General features: G+C 37.9%; 1 protein-coding gene across 4 annotated transcripts in view; it reads right to left on the bottom strand.

The window, feature by feature from the left end:
• The window catches only part of wdfy3 (WD repeat and FYVE domain containing 3), a 78472-nt gene that overhangs the window by 44877 nt on the left and 5742 nt on the right, over positions 1-27853 (bottom strand). For 3 of the 4 annotated variants that reach the window (XM_082168740.1, XM_082168738.1, XM_082168739.1), the window contains exons 2-13: positions 21287-21497; positions 19526-19649; positions 18166-18275; positions 11130-11291; positions 10838-11030; positions 10276-10462; positions 8313-8479; positions 5983-6450; positions 5421-5519; positions 3091-3284; positions 2015-2472; positions 1010-1093 (exon numbers count right to left, since the gene is read on the bottom strand). In XM_082168740.1, coding sequence (XP_082024866.1) covers positions 1010-1093; positions 2015-2472; positions 3091-3284; positions 5421-5519; positions 5983-6450; positions 8313-8479; positions 10276-10462; positions 10838-11030; positions 11130-11291; positions 18166-18275; positions 19526-19649; positions 21287-21466 — 2426 coding nt within the window. In that variant the 5' untranslated portion in view covers positions 21467-21497. The remainder of the gene's footprint in view (positions 1-1009; positions 1094-2014; positions 2473-3090; positions 3285-5420; positions 5520-5982; positions 6451-8312; positions 8480-10275; positions 10463-10837; positions 11031-11129; positions 11292-18165; positions 18276-19525; positions 19650-21286; positions 21498-27853) is intronic. The other variant, XM_082168741.1, reaches the window with a different exon arrangement.

Genomic DNA, 27853 nt, shown 5'->3' with positions numbered 1-27853 from the left:
TTCTTTTTCTTTTCACAATTCCATGTGATATCTGTTCAGATTAATGCATACTAAAATTCTTTTGTCTAAATAAATTGAAAATAATAACACATATTTAGGCATCACAAAATTATATTCATTTTAAGCTCTGCTAAAGATTACATTGAACAATGTTCTTAAATTATTAGTGTTTTTAAAGATTAACTTTAAGTGAGCGTTAGAAGTTGTTAAAGGTAATCAAAATGAAAAATAGTGAACATGATTAATTAAACTATATCAACAGATTTACACTACCATTCAAATGTTGACGTTGTTATAGTGTAATTACATAAAATATTACTAAGTAATATTGATTAACTAGCCTACATGTGCTTACTATAGGGTTATGTTTAGGGTTAGTTACTTGTAATTGTGCATAATGTACTATTATTACAAAAGTAATTCAGCAGTATTCAACACTGATAATAATTACTGTTTCTTGAGCACCAAATCAGCATATTAGAATGATTTCTGAAGGATCATGTGACAATGAAGACTGGAGTAATGATGCTGAAAATACAGCTTTGTCATCACAGGAATAAATTACATTTGAAAATATATTCAAATAGAAAAAGAGCTATTTTGATCTGTAATAATCTTTCACAATATGACTGTTTAACTGTATTTTTGATCGAATAAATGCAGCCTTGTTGATCTGAAGAGACTAAGAAAACTATTTTTAATCTTATCCAAGACTTTTGAATGGTAGTATGAATGGTTTAAAAATATCTTATATCGGCAGATTGCCGATAAGGTCCCAATATATAGTACATTCCTACAGTAAATGATGACAGTAAATGCTGACTTTCATTTTGGGGCAATACAATCCCTTTAAAGAACAGAAACAAAATAACCAAGGAAGGTGTGAGAGGAAAGTGAACAAAGGAAGGAAGAGAGAGGGAAACAGACTGGGAAAAATGTGTCCGGTCACTCGACAAGCACAGAACAGAAAAAGAGAGGGAGAAAAGGAAGAGGTGGCAGAAAGCAGTACCTCTTCCTGGCGATTGCTGGCGTGCCCCAAGGAGAGGGCAGCGAGGTCTCGTGAGTCAAGCAGGGGGGCACCTGCTCGGCACGACTACAACGATTCAAACACACGGACACGCGGAGTCACGACCAAACAATCAACATATAGACAGACCAGACGTTCACACAGCCATACAAACACAAACAGCAGGTCCATACCACACACACCCAGCGTGTGCAGCCAGGCAATGCCAGAGGTTAAGAGAGACAAAGAAATGAGAAAAGAGCAAGAGAGGGAGGCAGTTAGCTCCTGTTGAATTACAGCTCAAGGCACAGCACATAGAACTTAGAAGAACTACAGATCATGCAAATCTAACAAAAACACAAGCCCAAAGCACAGCTACACTCAGATAGCATGACTAACGACAAAGATACATTAATACAGTATTTCTCAACTGGTGGGCCGCAATGTACAGTCAAAGAAACGACAACAAATGTAATTCTACATTTTTCTGATGCGAGACTTAATTTTGAAAGACGTTCGTGAAAGCTATTCACATTTCTGTCAGAGTGCCTGAGAAGAACGTTCTCCCGATTCAGTATCTGCGGTCAGATGAGATGTCGTCAGGCTATATGTCAGTGTCATTATTCTAACGTTATTTTTGTAACTTATATAAATAAAAAGTCTCTCGCCTCAGAAAAGCAAGAATATTTTCAGCGCAAATATTACACTGCATGTATTTAGTAAAACCTGACAGTAGTTTTTTAACGGCAAAAGAGGGTTTGCACTGGCGCAAGCTGTTAGTAAATCTGGCCCTTCATCTTTAAAAGTATTTTTATGTGTAAAATGTACTCAACGGAATTACTCGAGATGCCCATCCTCACTAAAGTCCTATTAAAATGTCTCAATAAAAGTGAACTGCTCCCATGAGAAGATGGATTTCATTTTCTTTTTTCAGCCATGTTACTGATATCTCACCAAAAAACATTGACCCTTTCTATCCATTAAGAAAAGACTTCTTTTTATACACACCTGTCAAATGAGTCGGTGGCCATCTTGTACAGGTAGATGAACAGCTTGCTGCAGTGCTTGAGTGTGGGACACACGTTTTCTGCAGGTATGATCTCATCCTCCAGTAACCGTTGGAATGGCTGGGCATTTGAAGGGAAGACAGTTGCTGGACCAGCTTTCTTAGCATCAGAAAAACATCCCAAAAGTCGCACTGCATCGGCCAGCTTCTCGTACTGGATCTCAGTGCGAAAGAAGTGTGAGTTGGCAGGGTCATAACGCATGGCTGCTGTTAGAGTGCAGAATACGGTGTGTAGAAGTTCGAAGACTTTGTTCTGGTTGACCTTCTCCCAGCCGCTGACAGGTGGAGAACAGAGAGAACGCTCCATGGCAACCAGCAGTGAGGTCACGTACACAAAGCCGCCCACCTTGCGGAAGACGGTGCGTGTACGGTGGTTCTCGCGCAGCACAGCCAGCAAAGCCTAATGAGAAACAAAGTTTGTCAAGTGAATTCAAATTTAAATCAGTTTGGGTTCTTTTTTTTTTAAAGAAATTATATTTTATTCAGCAAGGATGCATTCAATTGATTGAAAGTGACAGAAATATTTTGTAAAGGCTTTACTATTTTGAGCAAATGCTGTTCTTTTTTGACATTCTAAAAACGGAAAATACTGTACCATGGTTTTCACAAAGATATAAGGGGCAGCACAACTGTTTTCAACACTAAATTGTGCATAAAAAAATAAAAAATCTGTTTCTTTTTTTTTAAAGAAAGTGATTTAAGTGAATACCATGTGTTAGATTTAAGAATGTAGGGAAAAAGTAAATAGTATGCAAACTAATATATCATATGCCTTTTATATATTGTATTATATAACAAAGAATATCAATGTACCACCATTTTATTTACCAAACTGATACATTTTGATCAGTAGGTCTCTCATTTGGCAAAACAATGCAGTTGTTCAATAAAACTTTGCAACATTAATTCAATGCGCGGATATTTTTCCCCACAATTGCTCCATTGTCACCTGCACCTGTAACCAACTTGGGCTGCATGTGCACACTTATTTCTTCTCAGAGTTATGAATGTGCCTCACCCGCAGAATGTCAGTTTTGAGCTGTAGTTCTGTTGACGGTGCGGAGTGCATAAGGCCGAGCAGAGTGCCCATGTCATCATCTCCAGAAGACGACAGCACCAGCTGCTGAATGATCATCAGAGCGTGCTCACGACACTGACGATACTTCACAATGTTGTGCACGCATCGTGCTCCGCCAAACTCACGGAACAAACCTGAGAGATTGAGATTTTATTGTTAAAAATTCATCTGAGTATCATATAAGCTTGGAGACAAGCAATTTTGTGTTCCAGATTCAACTTTATAGCTCGGCAAGATCTTTAATGTATTGTTTGTGTAGACACATCAAGACTGGGCTGTAGTGAGATTTAGGAATGACTGATCACCTCACTGGCAGTGCCACGTTTGGAATTACTCACTTTAGTCATTTTCTACAACAAAACCATTCTGATTGGCTACCAATGAATAAAGCATGAGAACATCTGTGAGAGAGAGCATTCTGAGACTATCACCAGTCATGATACAGAAGAGAAATGATTACAGAGCTGAAGTTAAGAGTGTTCCTTAACCAGAGACCTGACTCAGCACCGAGAGTGAGACTACTGCAGGGCCTGAGAGCAAGAAAATGAATTTTGACTCGTCCCTGAGTGCACAAAAAAAGGAAAAACTGGAGCACAATAATGCAATTATAATAAAAGCCTAAGAGGTTCACTGGAAAGTAAAAAAAAAAAAAAAAAGGCGATGTCAATCTCGTATTTCTGTTTTAGGCCCCATGAAAGCAAAACATTTCTTTTTTGGCTTTGTGTCCATGTCTATTAGCTTTGACACATCTATGCTAGTGTACTGCTAAATGTTTATGAAATTTACCTAACAGATCTTCCACATCTTACAAAATGTAATAAAAAAAATACTAATGACTCATCCTGCACAACACAAATTTTTGTCCAATCAAATGCTCTGGAGAATGAAAATGACTCTCCCCCTAATACCACCAGCAACAAAGTAGGAAGTAGCAAATGATGGTTTACAGCTGTGATGCAGCTAAAGCCTAATGACTATTTTAAATGAAAAAGGGACGATCTCCTAAATGTTCTGCCAAAACTTATAAAAGCTTATTTTCTTAAAACTGTGATTGTCTTCAAAGTACTTACATGAATAATACAAAGATAAAACAGTACAAAAATCTCTTTATGAAGACTTCCTTTCTAGTGAGATGAACTTTCAGTTACACATTACTACAATAATACCAAAAACCTCACGTTAACAAAAACACAAGGTGTGGGGTTGTGTAGAACGCTGTAAAGGCCCCGATATACTTCAAGCGAAATAGAAGAACGAACTGATGTGACGTCATTTAGAACAAAATCAGGCCAAAATAAACTTCATTTGGAGTTTGTTTTGGGAGTTCGAAAAAGCTTGCCAAACTTTTCAGGAAAGTTCGCTTCGGCTGGTAAACACCTTTGTTCTACCATTGGTCCGCTCCGATAACGTAATAGGTAGGTGTGCGCTGAGGCTCCGCCTTCTTTCACGTGGAAATCTTTTCCAGTTAATTTCTCCTCACGAGTCTGTTGAGATCAGACGTGACCCACGAGTGAAAACAGACTAAAGAGCTGCTTTATAGTAGAAAATGAAGTTGTATTTCTGACAAAACGAGACACTGACACTGTTTTTTATGTTAAATACGACAAAGCTGCTTGATTTTATGCAATTTATTGTATAAAGTGCTATATATAAAAGTGACGTGATTTTACTAAAGTGCTGAATTGCAGAGCTCGTGCAAACATATTCACATTGCTATGATCAGATGCTTTTCTTATGCTTTATTTAAAAAAATGCTTGCAGTTTTCTCAATTTTGTTGTGTATTTTTTTGAGAGGAAAGTGCACAGCACATATTTACATATTCATCTAACCGTCACTCACAGCAGTGCGGGCGGCGCCAGATGTTCGATAACAGTATATCGGTGCTCACGTATTTTGAACTTCGTTTTACCCCTAAAGAACGAAAAAGAACGTCTCTGAGTATATCGGGGCCTTAAATATATGGGCTTTGCAATTCTGCGTAAATCTGCAGTTTTCTAGACAGATGCAGTGTGGTCCTGATTATGAACAAAAGTAGCTAAAGAGGAAGAGACATGACACCAAAACTACTGAGTCGTTCTAAATCCATGCCTACTGCTCACCATTTCCTCTTTCAAAAACCCAGCAAGTTGGAGCCCAATTCCATTCCCCTCTCTCTATACCTTCCTATCTCAGAAAAGCCAAAAATGTAACTTTAAAAAAAGAAAAAAGGAGTCAAAGTAAATCCTTCACTGAGATCCCGTTCAAGGAAACAGCTGTGCAGCACATTTACCTGCATTGGTGTTCGAGCCTTGCAAGAGTACTGTAAGTGTCTCCATGACAAGCCAGGCAAGCTGCTTTTGCTCTTCAGCCACATTATTCTTGGCATCACCTGACCACAGTGAGCGGGAGCAGTAAACAAAGAATGGAATTAAAACCATTATCAGCACTGTAATTGTTAACTAAATACAAAACTGAAACTTATACAAAGTGTTAACTGAAATAAAGCTGAAATGAAATAAAATATAGATATTAGATGAAAAACTTAAAACTTCAATAAAAATCTGAATTGTTGTTCTGGCAACTAGCTGAAATAAAAGTTTAAGTACTAAAATTACTAACACTTAAATAAAAAAAATCTAACAAAATATAAATATTAAACAGAAACTAATAAAAGAAATGACAAAATTACTAAAACTTGAAACTGAAACTAAAAAGCTGAAAGAAAAAAACTAAAATATAAATATGAAAAGTAATTCAATATAATAACAAACACTGTATATACTATACTGTATATACTGTATATGCGTGTGTGTTATTCGTAATTATTTAAATGTAGTTTACAAAAGTGTTACCCTGCTCGACATGGACTTGCGTTGGGTCTTTCAACAGCGCTGCATATTTGTGGAGCAGGTTAACTAGCACTTCTAGCAGTCCAACTTCACGGAAGACATCACTGAAGACGGGATGGTGGCGCCCAAGCTTGAGAAGGGTGCGAGTGGCTGTGATGCTGCATCCATAAGAAGTGCTCGACTTTAATAGCACGCTAACGCTAAAAAGCTCTTTGCATGGTACGTAATTAAGCCCGAAGACAACAAACTCCAGCAGCTCAAAGTACTTGGACTGCACCTCCGGTAGCTTTGTTACTCGCTCTGCAAACTGTGACAGTGCATGCTGCGCCTCTAAGATGAAATAGTTGGCGTAGTCGGCAGCATAGATATTGGCGATGGATTCAAGGATCATACGTGCTAATCGACCACTCTTTGCCTTCAAGAAGGCATTCTGAAGCACAGAAAAAGCATGGATGTTCCTGACCGTGTGGCCTGAAAAGAAAAATCAAACTATTAAGTAAAAGGTTCATGGACAATGGGATAAAAAACAACCAATACATTATTCAAAATGACTCCCGTTTTGTTTCATATAAGAAATAAAGTCATACAGGTTTTGAACAACATGATGTTGAGTAAATAACAAAAGTTTGTATTATTAGTTTAACACCACATACAGTAATCCTAATGACAGTACGAAACTGTAGAAACTCCCGTGACCTTTGGTGGACTCTTGCATAGCTAGTAACACACAACCTCACATATTTTCATTTCCTCTTCATCTGTGCGCAGATTCCGCAGAAGTCTATATTCATGACAACTTTTAAATAATTATGTTGTAAACAAGATGTCAGTAACATATAGTAGCACATAATAACACTCATAACATGTAGTCAAGACCAGCTCATTCAAGTCCGAGACTGAGACCAGAAGGGGGTCGAGTTCAAGTCAAGACCAAATCCACAACAAGACCAAGACCATGACCATGAAAATAGGGTCTGAGTCGAGGACCAAGACCAAAAAAATATTTTCTTGGACTCAGATTCAAAGCCCATTTATTCATAGTCTTGACTTGACTCAACCCGCTTCTGGTCTCGGTCTTGACTCAGACTTGAATGAGCTGGTCTCAACTACAACACCGCTGAATAGCCTCCAAAAGTGAATAGGAGGATGTCCTTGCTGCATTTTTCTGGGATATCTCTTTGCACTAAATTAATTACTGATATTTATTGCTTCATTGGCTCTTTCGGAAATCATTATGCTCTAACTAAGCTTCAAGAAAAACATACTGTATGCAATATTAACTAAGAACACCCAACCATCATATGATTACAGAGCAACACAAGTCAGTCCTCCAACCCTTAAAAACAAATTCTTGTGCATTCAACCTTTATGAACTCTCACTGCAATAAGCGATAATGCTGGCTGCATGAAAATGCCAAACTACAAAGTAGGAAAGAAACTATCTCTGTGATTGGCTTGTTGGAAAAGAGGAAGTCTTGATGTGACTGGGTGCATAAACAACATGATCTTGCACCATTATTTTAATTACAGCATTTAATGACTCTTGGCGAGGCATAAGACAACCCAAACAAATAACCTAACCAGATTACACAGTAGGTGTCAGCCGTTTGCCTCCTTCTGACCAATTAATGCCATTTACAGCCAGTGAACACTAATGTTTTAATTCTCCCTCAGAAACCACAGGCCCTTCTTCTCCCTGCGTGACTAAAAGAGCAATCTAGCTAACGAAGGGAGGCAGAAGCAGACATAGATGAGGACGTTAATATGAAAATGCAGAGAGGAAGAATACCGCTAATCTCTCACTTCAGGATATACTACTAATCTTCTCACTTAAATCTCTTGGTTCTGACAGTCATTGATTACAGCGTGGTTAATTCATCCTGCCAGTTCTTAAAAAAGGTTTGACCGTAATGCCCATAAATCTTAAAATCTAATCTAATCTAAAATATAATAAATTAAAAATTAAAATAAAATATTTTTTAGAGAATCACAGTAATAAAATGTGCATTATAGATGAAATTGTCATTTGAATTTCTTTGTTGGTTACAATAAAAATCCTGAATTGGAAGCAAGAAAAAAATCCCAGCTGATGCAAAAATGTGAATGATTGCAAATATAGCAGCACACTAAATCTCGAAGTATTTTACTAATGTAGGCCACTTAAGCCTCAACATTGCACACTTGCCATCTGAATCCTGTAAAGACCTCAATTTCACAATGTTTCCTGGCCGAAGTTCAACATACCCCGGAATTTCACATCACCAACTTTCACACCCAGCTGTGCTGTGACATAAGTTAAGAGTCAAATGGATGTTATTTTACAGAGGGCTAACCTTTCCCAGAAGGCTGTGGAACCACAAAACCTGGAAGCAGGAAGGGTGCTCCAGTGGTGAGACCAGCTGGCTTCAGCTCACTGACACCGTATGTGGTCAGAGCGGTCACCAGGTTCACCAGGTCCTTTAGAGCATCTTTGGCTTCATCCTCTTTGGCCTGCTCCAACCTAAGATGTACAGCAATTATATCAGAGAATATCACTATTCAAACATATCAGAAATTAAAATGACTATACTGCCTCTTATTGCCTTTAAAGGGATACTTCACCGTTTTTTCATATTAAACTATGTTATTCCCTTAACTAAGACGAGTTGATACATACCTCTATCGTCTCAGTGCGTGCACTAAATCCCTCTGTCTTGCGGCGAAACTTTGTTAGCCCAGTTCATTTAATATGGGCCAAGCAGAGAAGCTACCAAACACCTCCACGTTTTCCCTATTTAAATACAGTTACTCGCGAAGTGTAACTCGACCTAGGACGGTGACACAAAACAAAACGTTGCGCTTTTCTAAGCGTGTAAAATGGATAACTATTTTGTATGGCGGAATACCATAGCAAGTGCTTGTAAGCACTTCGACTTGGCGTAGTAATATCTTCACTCGTGAAAAATCCTCTCACCGGCCCCCGCTCCCTCTAGTGAAGATATTACTGCGCCAAGTCGAAGTGCTTACAAGCACTTGCTATGGTATTCCGCCATACAAAATAGTTATCCATTTTACACGCTTAGAAAAGCGCAACGTTTTGTTTTGTGTCACCGTCCTAGGTCGAGTTACACTTCGCGAGTAACTGTATTTAAATAGGGAAAACGTGGAGGTGTTTGGTATCTTCTCTGCTTGGCCCATATTAAATGAACTGGGCTAACAAAGTTTCGCCGCAAGACAGAGGGATTTAGTGCACGCACTGAGACGATAGAGGTATGTATCAACTCGTCTTAGTTAAGGGAATAACATAGTTTAATATGAAAAAACGGTGAAGTATCCCTTTAAATAACTAATCTTTCTGGGTAAACTATCCTTTTTTAAGCAAACCCTTTAAGTAAACCTACAAGAAAGATAATAACTCAAAAACACTAGAGTTTAAAAATGTATGTTTTTTTTATTTTTATGAATACTTGTCTTTATAAAGGAACCATTCAATTGATCAAAAGAGACATTGAAGACAATTATAATTTAACAATATATTTCCATTTCAAATAAATACCGGTCTTAGGAACTTTAAAGAGAACTTTAAAACTTTACAGAGATAACAGGAAAATAATGCAACAAAGTTTGTTTTCAGAAGAAAAAAGCGTCACAGTCCAGCTTAAGTAAGCTCAGTAATGTTTCATTTTGTTGTTAAAAAGTTATTAATTTAGTTAAATGATATATACAGTATATAGCCGCTCTGGAGAAAACCGTGATGTCATCGTCCAGCTCAGTTCAGTTCTCATATAATGGTGTCAATGCAGGCAGATCAATATTATTGTTGAATATTAAATTAAATGTTAAATTTAATTTCCCCAACTAAGCAAGCCAAAAGCCAATGGCAACAAAGGTGAAAAAAGGCAAAAAGGCGACATAAGGTGAGCATAAGAGACATATTTTCAAATGAAAAACAAAAGATCCGCACTCGCTTCTGTCTTCTTTATGAATTATTCTTTTTTTTTTTTTTATGCAACAAAGCACATATACAATAAAATGATTCGGCAATCAGCCTTCTTCAGTGAATCTCTCATTATAAGAGACTTATTTCAAAAACATTAAAAAAATCTTACCGACCCCAAAAGTTTGAACTGTAGTGTACATGGACATGTAATATAGATATATTTGGTAAGGAGCCATGTAATAAGAGGGATAATGTGCAGTCATCTGATCATTACTGCAAAATAACCATCTTCCTGTCTGGGTTTATTTTTAGACAATGGCCGCACATTATCCTTCACATTTAAACCCTGAAGATTTAAATGTGCAATAAATAATTACCTGATCATAAGATCTATGAGGAAGGTGTAGCCCTGACACATGCGGAAGTCATCCAGCAGTATCTGAGAGACATCACTGGAGTCCTTCAAGAAACAGGAGAGCCCAGCAAACATCTCCACAATCTCCAGAGGAGAGAGGTCATCTGACTGCTGCATGTTCTGGATGCACGTCGACAAGCACTCTTTCTCTGCAAGAACAAATAGTTGTCAAGTTGGTTGCGAATTTCGTAAACCAATACATTTTGTCAAAAAACAACAGCCCACATTCACATATTTTAAAGGTGGCATTAGAAAGAAAGTTTTTTATATTAGACTCTTGAGGGCTAAAATTTGAATGTTTCTCAATTGATTGCAAAGCAATTTCTGACAAGAGCGCATGCAACCACCAGACATCGACCTCTAAAAACACTAAATGCACAATAGTGACAGTTAAATGGTTATGTAAGGTTAAAATGTTACTACGGTTCATAAGATGTCAGCAGTAAAACATTCTCAGTATTATGCATCCATGCACAGCAACGGCAGAGAACCACAGTGAAAGAAGTTGGCAGTTAAATCATCACCGTGGATGTACTTGACGACATTGACGCTGAGTCCGTATCTGGAGATGGTGGTGAGCACCTCTCCCGCGCTCTTCCTCCAGGGTAGATTGTGGGGGGGACACCAGGAGGTGATGGCACTGAAGAGCAGCTGTAGATCATCCTTCTGGGCCAGCTCCTCTGCTGGAGACACGAAACTGCACAGCTTCACTAAGATCTAAGGAAGACAACCAGAAGAGAAAGTCACGGTTGGTGTCAAAGCGTGTCTTTTATGGGTATTTTGTGGAGAAAATGCTATTCCTAAAGCCAGACAGACCTGGACAAAGACTTTCTGTAGAAGAGCTCTGCGGTCGCCCAGAGGAAGCTCGGTCTGGGTAGCGGCAGGAACCTCGGGCATATGGGGCAGGTCAAAAAACAAATAAAGGCATTTGACCAGCGTCGAGGGCACCGACATGGTGGTCATACAGTCCACAGTTTTCTGCAGAAGCAGAGAAGGGGAGGGATTCAAATTCAGATGATGAGCATATCATGTTTTTTTCTCCATTCAAGCACTGACTAATGCAAATAACTGGCAAACTGTTTAATATTTCACAATTCTGGTAACAGATCTAACTGACCCCAAACTTGTGAACGGATTTGTAAATACTCAAATTACAAAAAAAGAACTTTGTCTAAATCCACAATAAACTAGGTGAATTGATGAAAAGCTAGAGGATATACGTTTTGTTTGTTTTTTGTTGTTTTGCATCTCACTACACAGTTTTGGGTCTCAGGTGAAACCCTGATAACCATATACGGTAGGCCAGTGACATCATCATCCTCACTCTGCTCTAAAGGGGCTCAGGTGGACGTGACTGAAAGGAAATGCTGCAGGTGGGTCAGAGCTTCACTTTTCCCTGCCATGTCGCCTCTGACACTAATCAGAGCAGGATCCTGTTACCAGTGCCAATGAAACACTGAAGTGAGAGGATCAAATCCCATCAGACGCTTTTAAGGTAAGTCAGGAAGTTATAGGATTTAGCTCAATCTAGCCAATGATTCTCTCTCTCACACATGTATAGCCCAAACACTTTTTTTCATTGCAGATCCAGTCTGAACCAGTGTGTGCACAGGCTACCACACAAAAACATGTCTCCTCACAATAGATCAGAAATGGCCATTATTAACACTCAAAAGTACACTTCTCATTTTTGTCAATGTTGAAAACAGTTGTGGTCAATATTTTGATGGAAATAAATAATCATACATATTTTTCAGAATGAATAAAAAATGTACAAGAACAGCATTTATTTGAAACAGATATTGTTTTTTTAATGTCTCTTTTGATCAATTTAATGTTGAATAAAAGTATTCATTTATAAAAATAAAAAAATACAAAATCTTACTGAGGCCAAACTTTTGAACGAGAGGGTAGTTATTATAGTTAACTTTCTTGGTGTGAATGGGTCTTAAGACAAGGCCAAAGAATCCCAGCAGTGCCAAACTTTAATGGAGGTTCCATTACATCCACTGCTTTCATAAGAATGAGACAGCAAAACAGAAGAGACTCATCACTTCTGCATTTTCATTCCAGGAAACATACTACGTGAACCAAAAAAAAAAAACGAAACCACTCTCTGTCAAAACAAATCACCCTCTCTGTAGTAAAATTAATAGCCTTTTACATTCAAATAAGAGTTTTTGAAGAAAAATGAAGGCAGGTTACACTAATAATGCCTCCTATAGCTTGCTCTGTGGTAGTTTACCTCAGCACTGAAGCTACGCTAGCAGACGGTGTGAAGTCAAGTCAGTGTACATTGACGATGATGTCAGACAGAAAAACACCAATAGAAGAGGGAAAGGAGCAGGAGGATTTCTCACAGGCATCAATGCAAGAGGGGGGAAAAGATGAGAAAAGAGACGGCATCCGTGAGGGTGAAATGAGGGTGCATTGGGAATGTAGAGCATGAAGGGCGTCCTTACAGAGAGAAAAGAAAAGACCTTTGTTGTTTCCGAGGGGCGGAGGGTGTTGCCAAGAGCACCAGTTTTTGTCTCCAACTCACAGCTTGGAATACAAACATATTTCACCCCTCATGTTTCAACATGTTCACCTCTCAAAACCAGACTACTGCCTGGAAAGAAAATCGTGCAATTAATTCAAGCTCATCCTCTGTTTTATCACAAGCCCTAAATTGTGCCAAATCACTTGGATAAGCATTTCGAGAGGTCTGTATTTAGATGGTGGAAATGTGTTTTATGTACTTCAAAGAGCAGCTATGAGATATCAACATTAACACAAGAAAGTGTTTTCATTATGTATTCCACGTAAAGCAAAAAGATGGTACAAATAGACATTGCGAGTAAGAGAAAGGCCACAGGAAATCTACATTACTGCATTCCATATTTTTGTGCACAAGTTCTTTTTGAAATGTTATAGAGGTAAATTACCCTTAAGGATTCTATGAACCAAAATAAATATTAGAACTGTGGCTAACAACAGACTGGAGGAAGATTATGGAAGACTGGATCTCATTAATTGGCTTAAGTTTTGCCAACAATCAATGTTGGCAAAACTTAAGCCAATTAATGAGATCCTACTTTATTAAAATTGAAAAACAAACAACTTACACTGCAAGAAAATAACCTTAAAATCACAAGGAGACATGAACATAAATGTCTAATTATAATAGCATCTACACTACCTTTCAAAGGTTTAGGTCGGTAAGACTTTTTTTCCCTTGAAGTTAATACTTTTATTAAGCAATATTTAGCTTTCAAATAAACACTGTTGTTTTGAACTTTCTATTCAAAGAATCCTGAAAAAGAAATATTTCATGGTCTTCACAAAAATGTTAAGCAGCACAACTGATAACACTGACTATTTAACACTGATAATAAGAAGAAATGTACCATGTGAATATCATGACCATCGCTGTACCATGGTACTGCCACAGTGCTTTTCATAAAGGATCTAACTAGAAGGGCTTCCATTCTTGTGGGAACAGTAGTAACAACATTCCCATTCAGTCAATACAACAAATGACTATGGGACATCCACAGACAGCCCCTTGATGTAATGATACTCTGCCAATGATGTAACCATGCCCTTGTTACAGAGTAAGCACACATAGTCGGAAATCATTTCCTACTACATGACATGGATATACTGTATCCGCCACAATGCACTGCAAAAGATATAGAAAAGCACTAGTTGCTAATGAATAGACTTCACAAGATATTATATATTCTCCTTGTTATGCATAAAATCTACATTGACATTTCCAAAGTGCTTCAAAATCTGAGACACCCTTTGGGCACTTAGTCAAATCTCCCTGACACAATGACCTCCCCTGGACAGGAAATCTGGTGAATGACATCAAAAGCTAGAAATACTTCTGAAGAGCTTTTGATGAGAGCAGGATCAGTCCTCATCTAATGAATGACATGACAGGAATATTGTCTGTTTGATCGCAACACGTTGGCCACTCAGCACAGAGAGGAAGTGCTTCAGGGAGAGAAAAACAACTAGTAATTGGAGATAATTTATGTAGAGTGCAACTGTCCACACCTTTTCACAAAGTTCCCTTGAAACAGGCCTTCATAAAGTGACCCATGACTTGGTAGTCATGACCTCAAGCTGTGCAGGCTTGAGCAATCAACAGCTTGAGAAATGGGTCCTCCATGACACCATCCTTACATCGCCACACCAGCAGTGGGGAAGCTGGAAGGCAAGACTTGTGCAAGCATTGTTGGAGAAGCCATCTTTCACTATAGAGTGAGTATTCCTCCTCTCTCCTGCTCTTGGTCAAGTCCAAAATTGACTAAAAACATACTTAAAGAAATTTCAACTAGTCCTTCCGGCCTCCACACGGTTCTCCAGTCTCTCAGTCTAGGAAAAGACAGTGTCCATCTCTGATAACAGAGACTTGTGTAACTTGAGATAAGGGGTCTTGTTCAGCTGTGAAACTACCATGCACACATTCAACAAAGTACACCTTTTTCTAGTAAGTGCTGGGTGCTGAAAGCCCAACCTAGGATGGCTAATTCCCAAACACAATGGCGTTTATCTTTTTCATACACCAAGGGACAAGGACGGGTCCTCAAAACAAAAAATTGGTCGCAGAAAACTTTGAAGGATGTGGCACACCAAGCCGATGCCTAGTTTTCCATTGTCACTAGTTGGATCTCCATAGGCCTATGTCACGAAAAAATTGAAGACCGGAAGTACGTCTTTTAGTAGGGATACGGCTCTTCCGGTTAGCTTTTTACAATGGCGGAGTCCGATAGATACCACTGGACCAAATCTCTCCGCAACCTGCCTGAAGTCACATGTGACGATGTGGTTCGGATGGTAAATGAAAACTCTCAAGTGGAAACGTCAAAACTGAGGAAAGGGTACAAGTTCGGGTGTAGCCTGCCATTGTTGTTATAGCTCTAGCCGTTCGCCAGTAAGGTAAACGTTTCTATGGTAACAGCGAGTTGGACCAATCAGCAGACGTTGCTGCTACGCTTAGGATTGTGGGTAGTGTAGTTTTATTTTCATAAGATTGCAGATAAAACATGTTTTTCTTAAAACAAGGTTGATTTCATACCTTAACAAAAACCTTCGTTTCATAATCTCATAGCTCGTGGTCAGTCTACCTCGGATGGTTTAGACATTATGGCTGATAATCTAAATCCTTATCGAGAAATACTGTTGACCGGAAGTTCTGAATCCCTACTCCGCGTTCCGGAAGCAGGAAGTGTGACATAAGCCTATTGATCATGCTGAATTGGAGGAGGTGGCGGAGATCACTCTGATGAACTGTTCTGCTTTAAGGAACACTTCCGACTTTTTGGGACTTTAGCTTATTCACCGTATCCTCCAGAGTTAGATAAGTCCATACATACCTTTTTCATCTCCGTGCGTGCTGTAAGTCTGTTTGACGCACCCACCGCTAGCCTAGCTTAGCACAAAGACTGGATGTAAATGGCTACAGCTAGCATACTAATCCCAATAAGTGACAAAATAACGCCAACATTTTACTATTTACATGTTGTGATTACATCGGAGTGATTAGCGCAGCACCCGAGAAGCGCCGTGGTGAGGAGCAGGGAGTTCGCTCAGAGTTGGAGTAATAGAGTCAGCAATTACTAGATAGTAAATGCAAAGTTTACAATCATGGGTGTTCGCTGTATTGTAAAGAGCTGCAACAATAAACAGGGGAGACCAGGTAATACCATGATGTTTCATAGAATTCCAACCAAAAACGCTGACCTGATGAATCAATGGCTACTTGCTCTGGATATAGATCCAAACACACCTATAAACATCATCAAGGACTATCGCGTTTGCTCAGAACATTTCATTGAGGACGACTATTTTGAAAAAATGGAATTTGCCACACGGACCATGAAACGTGTGCTGAAGGATACGGCCATCCCATCGATAGTACAGACAGGACAAAGTGGATCACCTGCGGCTGCGGTAAGTGTTCTGTGATGTTTTTAGATGACTAGCTTACTGTTACAGTGCCATTAGCTAGATGTAATGTAACCTTAGTGACACTATTACATGAATAGGGTGCTCACTACTATTACAGTTGTTCCCGGGCTCCATGTATCCCCTGTAATGTTAGTATTGTGTTGTCACAAACGCGCTCTATCGCCCCAGTAACAAATAAGCGGCGCTAAAGGTAACTTTCAGGACTGTAGCCTTCAACTTGTTAATGAATTGGAGGGGGGGGGGGGGGGGGGTTTGAGAAACAGTGACCTTGTTTGTGAAATAGTAGGCTACTCCCGTTCTGATTCTCCCCTCGACCTCAGTCTGTTCGGCATCTCTTCTATCAGCTTCCAAAGTTTGTAACTCCTCGTCTGTGTATTCTTACTCAAAACGATTTATTTGGTTTGATACCAAATAAAAATTCTCTGACAATTCCTCAAAGTCAGCCATGATCACGAATTACTCATGTTCGCTACTAGCTAGTTAGTCACGTTGGTTTTGTTGACAGAACGGCGCTTCTCGGGTGCTGCGCTAATCACTCCGCCCAAATAGCAGTGCTTCGCCTTCTGAGAAAATAGTTCCCAGTATTTAAACGTTTAAAAAATGGCTGTGTCTCATATGACCTTGTTATTTGTACACACTGTGACTATACAAATCACAACATGTAAATAGTAAAATGTTGGCGTTATTTTGTCACTTATTGGGATTAGTATGCTAGCTGTAGCCATTTACATCCAGTCTTTGTGCTAAGCTAGGCTAGCGGTGGGTGCGTCAAACAGACTTACAGCACGCACGGAGATGAAAAAGGTATGGACTTATCTAACTCTGGGGGATACGGTGAATAAGCTAAAGTCCCAAAAAGTCGAAGTGTTCCTTTGAGACTGGAATACACTACATGACTTTTCAACTCTGAACAGATTTTAAAACACTAGGCATCATACTAGTGTATCATACTAAACATTGTTTTGTTGTTCCAAACCTGTATGAGTTTCTTTCTTCTGTTGAACACAAAAAATATATTATAAAGAATGCTGGTAATCAAACAGTTGACGGTAGCCATTGACTTTCAAAGTAGGAAAAAAATACTATGGAAGTCAATAGCTACCGTCAACTGTCTGGTTACCAACCTTCTTTAAAATATATTTTTTTCTGTGTGTTCAACAGAGGAAAGAAACTCATACAGGTTTGGAACAACATGAGGGTGAGTAAATGATGAAAAAAAAAAAAACTTTAACCTCTTAACCTGCACAGATTGGCTTGATGATAATTGTAGCTCCAATGCACTTGTACCCAGGTGAGATTATATTTTATAAGTTCTAAGAAAACGTTTCGTTTTGTTTTCTAGAAATATAAAATTTGGGTAAATGAACACTGGAATCCAAGCGATGTGGGTGAGTAAGCCATGTAATGCCAGAATAAAGGAAAATAATGGCTGAATAAAAACAAAATAAATGCTGTTCTTTTGAACTCTCTATTCATCAAAAAAATCCTGAAAAAAATTATCACAGTTTCCACCAAAAAAAAATCAGCAGCACGACTGTTTTCAACATTGATAATAAGAATTGTTTCATGAGCACTAAATAAGCATATTAGAATGATTTCTGAAGGATCATGTGACACTGAAGACTGGAGTAATGATGCCATTACAGGTATAAAATCGCATTTAGAAATATTTTCAATTAGAAATAAAAGTTATTTTAAATTGTAATAATATTTCACAATATTACAGTTTTTACTGTATTTTGATCAAATAAATGTAGCCATGGTGAAAATTACAGACTTCTTTAAAAAACAAACTGTATCTGTATATATTTTTCTAGTGCTAATCAAATGTTTTCATGTTTCATGCATCTTGTGATTGTTTCATCTGATGCACATTAAACATACAGACCTGTCCTGAGGAGGCCAGCAGGTTGATGGTGTTCAGAAGCATCCAGCCACGGCTCGCCTCCTCGCTCTGATTTACCTCCAGAAACTGGACAATGGCTCTGCTGGCCGCCTCTGTGGGAGGAGCACACACACACACACAAACAGAATCACTGACGCGTTTAACAGTCTGTGCAAGTGGATCAAATCCATTTTCACACGTCAGCTTGTGTGTGACTGGCCTCATCTGGGGAAGGACGCCGAGTCAATTAGAGGTGATGACATGCAGGCGGTTTCGTTTCTCATTCATCCATTGCAGCCTCATTTTGAGATGCAATACTGTGACACCCCAGTGAATTCACAAAGGACAAGATTTACTCAGAAGAATATTATTTTCTGCTCCAACAAAAATGTAATTATATCATTTTGTCAAATCCATAGTCATTAAAAATACAATAAATTTGACATACAGAATAAATACAATATTATTACGTAATGCTTTTTGTTGCATCAGTACTATGACTACAGTTTGAAAATAAAAAAGCAAGCGTTAAACACAAGATGTTTAATAGATGGTATAAAACCTACTAAAACGCTTTAGCAATTACTCGTTTCAAGACATGCTCGGTCTGGGTTTTGTGAATCTATGCAGCATATGCAGATTACATCACCAAAAATAAACATTACTGTACATCGTGTGCCAAGACAAGCTGCCAACACAGTGTGTGGACAGCCGAGTAACTCTGGGACCAAGCCCAGTCTTCCTCAGTCATAAACACAGCTATTAAAGCAAGAACGCACAGGTACAGTATAAAGCAGTTATAAACTAGTGATGCACCAAAATTAAGTTATTACATTTCAACAACAAATTGTAGTAGAAACATAATTCAGCAAAACTTTGCAATAAGGTTTCATTAGTTAACATTAACTAACTACATTAGATAACATGAACTAACAATGAACAATAGTTCTACAGAATTTACTAATCTTAATTAATGGTAATCTCAGCATTTACTAATTCATTTTTAAGATCAAAAGTTGTGTCTGTTAACATTAAAGCACAGTGAACTAAAATGAGCTAATGTTAACAAAGGATAATAAATGCTGTAAAAATATATTGTTCATTGTTAGATTGTGTTAGTTAATGCATTAACTAATGTTAACAAATGAGACCATATTGTAAAGTGTTACCCATTATTCTGTTATTAAAAAGTGAATATAAAAACTGCCTTATGTGCAATTTAAATGTTTGTATAACTCAGTTTGAGTGTTTATTATTACATAAATGAGAGTAAAAAAAGGGTGAGACTTGTTTTAACCCATCGAAAATTGATTGGATCGGGAAAAGTGGGTATAACATATCAGGAAATAGATAGTTGAAGTACCTGTTGATTTATTAGATGCTCTCCGTCTGATCTCAGTCACCATCAACCTGGACACTTGCGTAGTGAACTGCAGCAGGTCTGAAAACTTCTCATTCATGGAGCTCGGTGGAGCGTTCCCAAACACCTGTCACACACACACAAACACCATTTACAGAGCTCAAACAACCTTCTTTTCATGCAGTCCTCTTTTTTTCCCCTCTACAAAGATGTGGACCTGTTGAATTAAAGCTGAGATTTAATCAGCAATTGCTCCCTTGATGTCTAAAGAGCCGTATGCTCGGTTTGTAGAGTTATTCATCTTTCATTGCAGCAAAGATAAGACATTCACAGGAGCTCTGAAAACTGCCCTTCAGCATTTGGCTCACAGGCCGAGTGTCCAATCAAATTAGTATAAACCACAAACATTCATAAGAGGCGCAAGACTGCCATGCTTAAATCTATCATGTCAGTCCTCTCACTGTTTGAAAAAATCCAAATCTAGAGAGACAGTGCGGTATTAATTCTGATGTGCATTGTTTCAGATGGGTCTATAACACTTAATGAAGTATGACAGCTTTGTAAATAGAGAGCATGTTTCATCTCACTTTTACAAGTGCTCTTAAAATGCATACAGGCTGCAGCAGGTCAGCGCTCTTTCGTGCACAATGATGAGGTCATCTGCAGTGTTTCTGCATAATCAATGCTGGATGATTATCACCATCATGCTCTTCTCCAGCCTGTGAGAGTCACTTGATGTCATAACGACTACTTAGCCTTTGTAAATGAAGTAGTCACTGGTGGTTCACTTCTTCTCATTGTTTAAGTTAACATCAAAAGCAAAGTATGGATCATTTGGTTTAATGACAGGTTTTGGACAAAATCTCTATAGTGATTTAAAAATAAAAGAAGAAAATGTTTTAATGTTCTTGCTTTCAAACAATATACAGTTGACTGATTATGGCATATACATGTACACTACCTTTCAAAAGTTTAAGGTTGGTAATTTTTTTTTATGTTTTTGGAAGAAGTCTCTTATGCTCACCAATGCTGCATTCATTTCAATCAGAAATACAGTAAAAATAGTAATATGATGAATACAATGTTCAAAAGAGCAGAATTTATTTGTAATATAATTTTTCTGCAACAATTTTTATCAATTTGATGCATCCTTGTTGTTGAATAAAAGTATTAAATTCTCCCCCAGAAAATTCTTACTGACCACAAACTTGTGAACACTAGTGTAAAAATTTTGATTTTCAGCAAAAATTATTATGAAATTTACAGCTGTCACAGTCACATTATAGCTTTACAATTTCCAGCTATCAGTGCAATTATAACTAATGATTTGTTGTAATTCTTTCTCTTTTTCAGAAAGAATATTTAATGAAAAACATAATATCATAATCTTGGAATATAAATAAGAATTTAATTGTTTTTTGATAAAGATACGCCGCAAAACAAACTAAATTTATAATAGTTTTATTTAATGGTGGGGCCTGTGAAAATGTTAGCAAGAAAAGTAATCTCTAAACTGACATTTAATGGTAACAAAACAATAAATAAATAAAAGTCACCACGGGTTACATTTAGCATTAGCAGTGCAATACAATCGTGTCTATTACACTTGTCACTTCTTTTAATGCATTTTGACTTGAGAGGCTGTATCTTTGTGAATCCCTCGACATTAAGCCTGCCTCTTATGAATAAATCACATTATCCTGATTCATATTAGGTGATGATGCTGTCTCTTTAAGTAAACAGCTCTCTCTCTCTCTGTCTCACCCGGTTGAAAACAGGCAGCATCATGTAGAGCTTCTCCTCCTGCTCCTTTTGTGTCATGTGGCGCGGCGGGTGGCAGAGCTCGGAGAAGAGGCGGCGCAGGTGCATGAGTCCCAGCGCGTTGTCCTGCGGGCTGCACTCCTCCTGCCGCGGCCTCCCCATGATCCTCTTCACCATATTCATCTTTAGAGGCTTCTTGAGGCCGAAGCCAGCCCTGAGAGAGCAGACACACAGATAAAAGAGAGGTTTTGTGAAATGGAGGAAATGAAAAGGGGAGGGGGAGGAGGAGGGAAAATAACAAGATGTCAGGGAAATTGATCGTCGACTGTAAAAGTCCACTTCTAATGTGACGTGATATGCTAGCTTCAAATTGCAGATCAAATTCAGCCTGTTTATTTTTTGCAGTGAACTGCTTCTGTCGGAGTTCCTCTAGTGAAGATTCTGCTGCAGGTACAGAAATACTGCAGGACATGCAAACAAAATTGGATCCAAGATATTATTCGGGTTCATTTCAAGGACACGGTGATAAAGGCAAACTTAAATATCTAAGTATAAAGCAACAAGATTTGTATATAACTGTACATACAGACAATTTTGATCACTTTTTTTTTTCGCAAATAGGTCCCCTGGGCTATTGGTATTCTTCATAAAAATTGTATCAACTGTTTTCCTTCAGTTATCATTATTATTATGATTTATTTATTTATTTTATTTCCTGTGATCAAGCATTGCATCCTGGGCAAACAGTGTTGACAAACGGTTATCTTCCTATGTCTTGCTGTGCTCCACACAGTGAGTCATGAATCAGATCCAACTGGGTAATGGTTACAGAATTTGGGGAAAACAAAGAAGCCACACAATAACTTTACATCATCTGCTGAAGCTGGCGAGCACATGGAAAATAGGACACGCATCTGACAGACATTTGCTTGAGCCAGTTAGGTGCTGTTATAAAACATTTATGTTTCAGCAATGCCCTCAGCAAAAAGCTCAACATCTGTGAGTTGAAGCAGATTCTTAGACGGGAACAACCGCAGACATCTACAGCAACTGAGAAAGTCAGCAACACTTGAAGACGGGAAACATGAGACGATCCAGAGCAACAGTGACTGCATCCATCTAACTAAAAATACCTGCACTGTATCCAGGCTCCTGAATTTTGGGATATTATTCCATGTAAAAAAATGGTTATTATTATTATTCTAATGTGTCTGCACAGACCACAAGAAAGATTTTATGGCATTGTGATTCAGTAAAATTGTTTTATTAATCCCAAACTGTCCATTCATCAATTATAAAGTTGCTAAAATGCCACACATGGCCCAGGATTGCGGGTATTGTGCATCAATTTATATAATCGCTGCAGGTTTTACGCTTTTAAAGCGGGAAATTCCCACAAACATTTATTCAATTAGCTGGTTGAATGAGCAAATTAATCCACACAGATTATCAGATCAAATCAGTAATTTGAAAACTTTGTGAGACATAATTTCACAAACAGCGAGAGTGATTCAACGCTACTGCATCTTCTCTTTCACTTTCAAAATGCGCACAATGGCTTCACATCACCACATCGTCTGTACAAGCGAGCTTCACGCTGCGATACAAGGCCTTTTTTATTTTAAAGCATTTAGTAGTGCTGACATGCTTTCTGAGAGACGGTTTACTGTGCGCTCTACATAAAATCGCCATTGAGTACCAAACTGAGTGCTTTTTCACGGCTTATTGCGCTTAAATGGTCAGAAATGCACAAAACTATGTCAAAATGCCCATCTTGGCGAGTATTCATAGACACAGTGGGTGATGTCTTAAGTGAACGTAAATAGTAGAAAGAAATAGAAAGAAAACACGTGTATCAGTACATTGAATCCCTGCATTAGCGCTTAAAGTGACAGCAGCGTAATAAACCTGCTGCATTAATGTTAATAAGAGAACAAAAGATAGCGAGAAGAATTCATCTATATTTAATGAAACATTCAATTTATTCAATTTCTGTAGTGTTCCTGTACCTGAATACTGTTAGACCTACCTGAAAAACCTTAAAGCACTCTTTATTTCATTTGTATTTTTCTTTTATTTATTCGTGCTTCAGCTTGTAATTTGTTTATTTGTTCTTGTTTACTTTGTAAATTCAATTCAAGGTTGAAATCAAGCTTCATTGTGCTGTGTGTAAACTCAGGCGCAACAAAATTAACCCATTGTAAAAACACAAATAGCCTACATAGAGTGAGCTTACATTTAGGTGAGATAAATATAATTAAAAAAGCCCTGTGCCCTGTGTAAAACAAAAATTGCTTAGCATTTCTCTCATGTGGCCAAATCATTCTTAATTTCAGGTACAGAAACAATTGCAAGATAAACACCTCAAGTACTATGATTTCTGCTGAGTAAGAAAGTACAACGGTGTTTATATACGTTAAAGGCAGTTCCTTTTCCTAGTCATTAAACATTCAAAAGCTTATTTACTAGTTTCTCAGATTTCAGTCACCATTATGATTGTTATAATAGCAAGAATGCTGAGCTCTCAAGACACCATTAATTATTTCTTAATCCAACATAATAAACACAAATCAGCTAAACATAACAGTAACGCTCTTAAAATTGACATACAAATGCTTTGGCCTCCTACTGGTAAAGACAACATAAACATCAGGTCATGTAAGTGTTAATGAGGACCAGTCGTTCTTTACCATTCCAGACCTTTCTTATCTATGGCAGTTGTCAAGCACCCCCATCATCCTATCCGGGTCTATGGACATTGGGGGAGCACATCGTCCCCAAAGTACAAATCATTATATCCGAAAAAAGAGCAATAAAACCATGGGGAAAAAGAAATTTAAATTATAAATAACAACAATTATTGTACTAAGATAGATGAGCCTTGAATGCTTGCATTAGTTGAGTAATCATTCCTAGTTCATGAAATCGCCAATTGCAAGGGACTCAGTATGTGTGGCAAATTATGGCAAATATGAAAACTGTTTGTGAACTTTGAAATCAAGAGATGAGAGAAACAGAAATGTTGTGCTTGAATGGCTGATATCAGTACAGAAGCCCTGAAAGGCTAAGTGAACATTTGTGAAGGTCATTTTTTCTTGAGTTTCACCCTTTTGTGTTACAACAACAACAAATATATCAGCACTTCGGAAGTGGATTCAGGGAGGCACAAAAAGAAGAAGAAGAAGAAGAAAGAAATCCTTTTGCCCTTCATTTTATTGACATGTCTTTCATTTTATTTATCATGAAATAAACTGTCCGCCACTACAAATGTAGACGCTGTTTTTGAGTTTGAACATAAAATATTCTTTTGTGCTTAAACAGTGGTTGCAACAAGGTGTAACTTGAATTAATTGTTAACAGGTGTTTCGAAAATGAAAAAAAAATATTGAATTCACCTTAGTCTATGTGTCCTTCCTCAATGAATAATCCGTGGGGAGTAAGGTTGCTGGGACATGAAATCTTCAGTAAAATGTGGCTAAGCCTTTTACGCTTTAAGTCTTTCATGGCATTTCTTAGAGGGCTGCCAGCTCCAATGACTGTCTGAGAAAGCAAAGTAAGCTCCGAAAGGACTGTTCGGAGAGAGAAAAAAGGCACCGCTTCAGCCTCTCAAAGACTCTTGGGAATATTGAGTGACGTAAACACAAACCCCACATCTCTGCCACTGTTATGGGTGATGGAAATGCAGAAGTGAGGGGAACATTTCCCACTGAATAGAGGCTACAAGTCAACAACAGGCGACAGTGTCAGCTGTCTCGATTCGAAACAGCCCACTGGATTCCTGAACACATATAAACCTCTGAGTTCCTACTATGGATGTCTACGATTAATCGGCGATTGATTAATTGTCAATAATCATGTCAAAAATGTCAATAAACTTGTCGGTGGTCGATTAAGCAAGGTCATTGTTAAGTGCGTAGTTTTGAGGCACGTGCGGCTCATGCGCAAAACACGTGCAGCAGACACACAAGGAAAAATGACCTGAGCGTGCAGTACTTACAGTACTTGAAGTGTATTAATGTCTTCAAGCCTTGCAATGGATTGGTAGGCTAGCCATTTATTTCTAAACAAAATTAACCAAGGAGTGTGGTTAATTATGGTTGGTTTTAAAACCAACCAATTTATCTTCCAATGTGTGCTCCTATTCTATGGCGCATGGTAAATCAAGACCTGTCAATCTGAGCGATCAAACCAATCCATGCGCACTCCAGCTGTTAAACAGTGTCCGATTGGTCTCTGCACATCCCTAATACCACTATATTCACTCACAACACCCGAGATCTAGGCTGAATCCGAAATCGCCCCCTATACCTTAAATAGGGCATTTGTAGTGGGGTCCGAAACCATAGTGGACGTATTGAGTGCACTTATTCAATCCCACATTGCACTGCAATAACGATTGTACAATTGATGTACGCTCAACGGCTGTCCGAATTCGCTCTCTCCTTTTCATTCACTCCTTCAGTGGACTAACGTAGGGAATAGTGAATGAGGGTTTAGGGGGTGATTTCGGATTCAGCCTTTTTCATTGGTTGAATTTTCAAATGACGGCGTCATGATCGCGGAAGTTCTATAGCCTTAGCCAAGAAGCATGGCATGTCACTCCACAATCTACGCATTGTCTTATGTTGGCTCTGGGCTCGTTCGAGACCACTTGCTGTAAATAAAGATATGATCTACTATGGTTTACTAAGGTTTCGCGGGAACAAACCAAAACGTGGTGCAAAAGCATCATGTGTATACGGTTTACATGTATGTCAGTGGCTATTTTTTATACAAATACTTTGGTATAGTTTGGCCTCTAACTGAAACAAATATGCTCATTGTAATCTGCTAGTTGAGACCTTTTCAATGATATATGGCGCAAGTCTATCTGTTATGTACTATGATTTTACAGATGACATTTTCATGTAAAGCAGTTATTTTTCACACTATGAAAGTACTTCTAATTTGTCAGCAAATTTAAAAGCACTTGTTAAGTGATGGTCATATTCCCTATATTCACTGTAAAGCCAAGCTTCTAAGTTTTAAAAGCACACTGGGTGCGACATTTCTGAATGAATACGTGTTTTGAGTGAATCAATCAGGTGAACCAATGATTCAATAGCTATGTTTCCACCCACCTGTTTTTATGCGCATTTTGGGATAACGCTTTTCTTTTTTTTTTTTTTTTGCTGGATGGAAACGCCAAGATGAACAAATTCTAAAAATGTGCACAAACTTTTTATCTGATGAGAAAACATGCACATAAACTACGATGGAAACACATTTACAGAATCAATTCCCCGATGTGCATCAAAAAAGACTTGGGACGGCATAACTGGACTAACCACTGGACTGTTCTTGTTGCACAGCATAATGCTATTTTGACATTTTGCTCATCTGAAACGCTGATGCAAATTTTGCTACAATGCGTCATAGTGGTTTGGTATAATTACCTGCCAGAACTGTCTACTGCTCTCCCAAACAGCAGGAATCCCTCTAAAAGCAAGATAACTTTATTGCATTTCGTCTGCACGCTCTGAGGCGCGAGTATTTAGCGGCAGTTTATCAGGAAGTGACGATTTTGTTCTCTCTGGCTTACTGGATGGAAACGGTGCTTTATTCGCAAATGTTTATGCGCTACTGCAATTTTGCACATAAGTTAAATTCGCAACTTTGGATGGAAACATAGCTAAATACCCATTCATAAAGAGAGCCATTTACTTAATTTCTGAATGAATCAGCCGTATGAACAAATCGGAAGAATGAATGACTCAATGACATTTATCCCCACCTACTGGCAGTTTTAGTTTATTATTTAGAGTATAATTTCACAAAAAAAACATTACAAGTATAGTTATTGAATCATAATTGACGTGCGATTAATTTGATTAATTAATCACCACATTGTGTAATTAATTAGATGAAACACATTGTGTAATTAATTAGATAAACATTTGAATCGCTTGACAGCCCTAGTAAGTTGACATCCCTAGTTCCTACAATATTTGGTCAACAACCACTTAATTTGTTATTATTGTTTTTTTCTTTCAATGTGCCAGCAGTTATAACTTAAAATGTATAAATCAACAAATGAATGTCTAGTCTACACAACAACAAATTATTTAATTCTATTTAAAACTATTTAATTCTGCTTAGCCATTCTGTGAGGTAACTGATTAAAAAACAAATAACAAAAAAGCTAGCCCAACTGTCTTATTTATAGACTCTATGATTCAAAAGTTTGGGGTTGGTATTATATTAATGTTTTACGCTCACCAAAAACAGTGAAAACAGTAATATTGTGAAATATTAGTATAATTTTTTTCTTTTTGAATATATTTTAAAATGTAATTTATTCCTGGGATGACAAAGCTAAATTTTCAGCAGACATTACTTCAATCCTCAGTGTCACATGATCCTTCAGAAATCATTTTAATATGATGATTTGGTGCTCAAGTAACATTTCTTATTATTATTAATGATCAACTATCTTACTATCAGAAAGATCATATTTTTGTGGAAATAGTGATACATTCTTTCAGGATTCTTTGATAGAAAGTTCAATAGAATATAAATAATCTGTAACAT

The sequence above is a fragment of the Leuciscus leuciscus genome (genome assembly GCF_965113295.1).
Source record: "Leuciscus leuciscus genome assembly, chromosome: 5".
In the NCBI taxonomy this organism is placed as follows: Eukaryota; Metazoa; Chordata; class Actinopteri; order Cypriniformes; family Leuciscidae; genus Leuciscus; species Leuciscus leuciscus.
The sequence above is the reverse complement of the archived record's forward strand: the minus strand, read 5'-3'. Positions and strand labels throughout refer to the sequence as shown.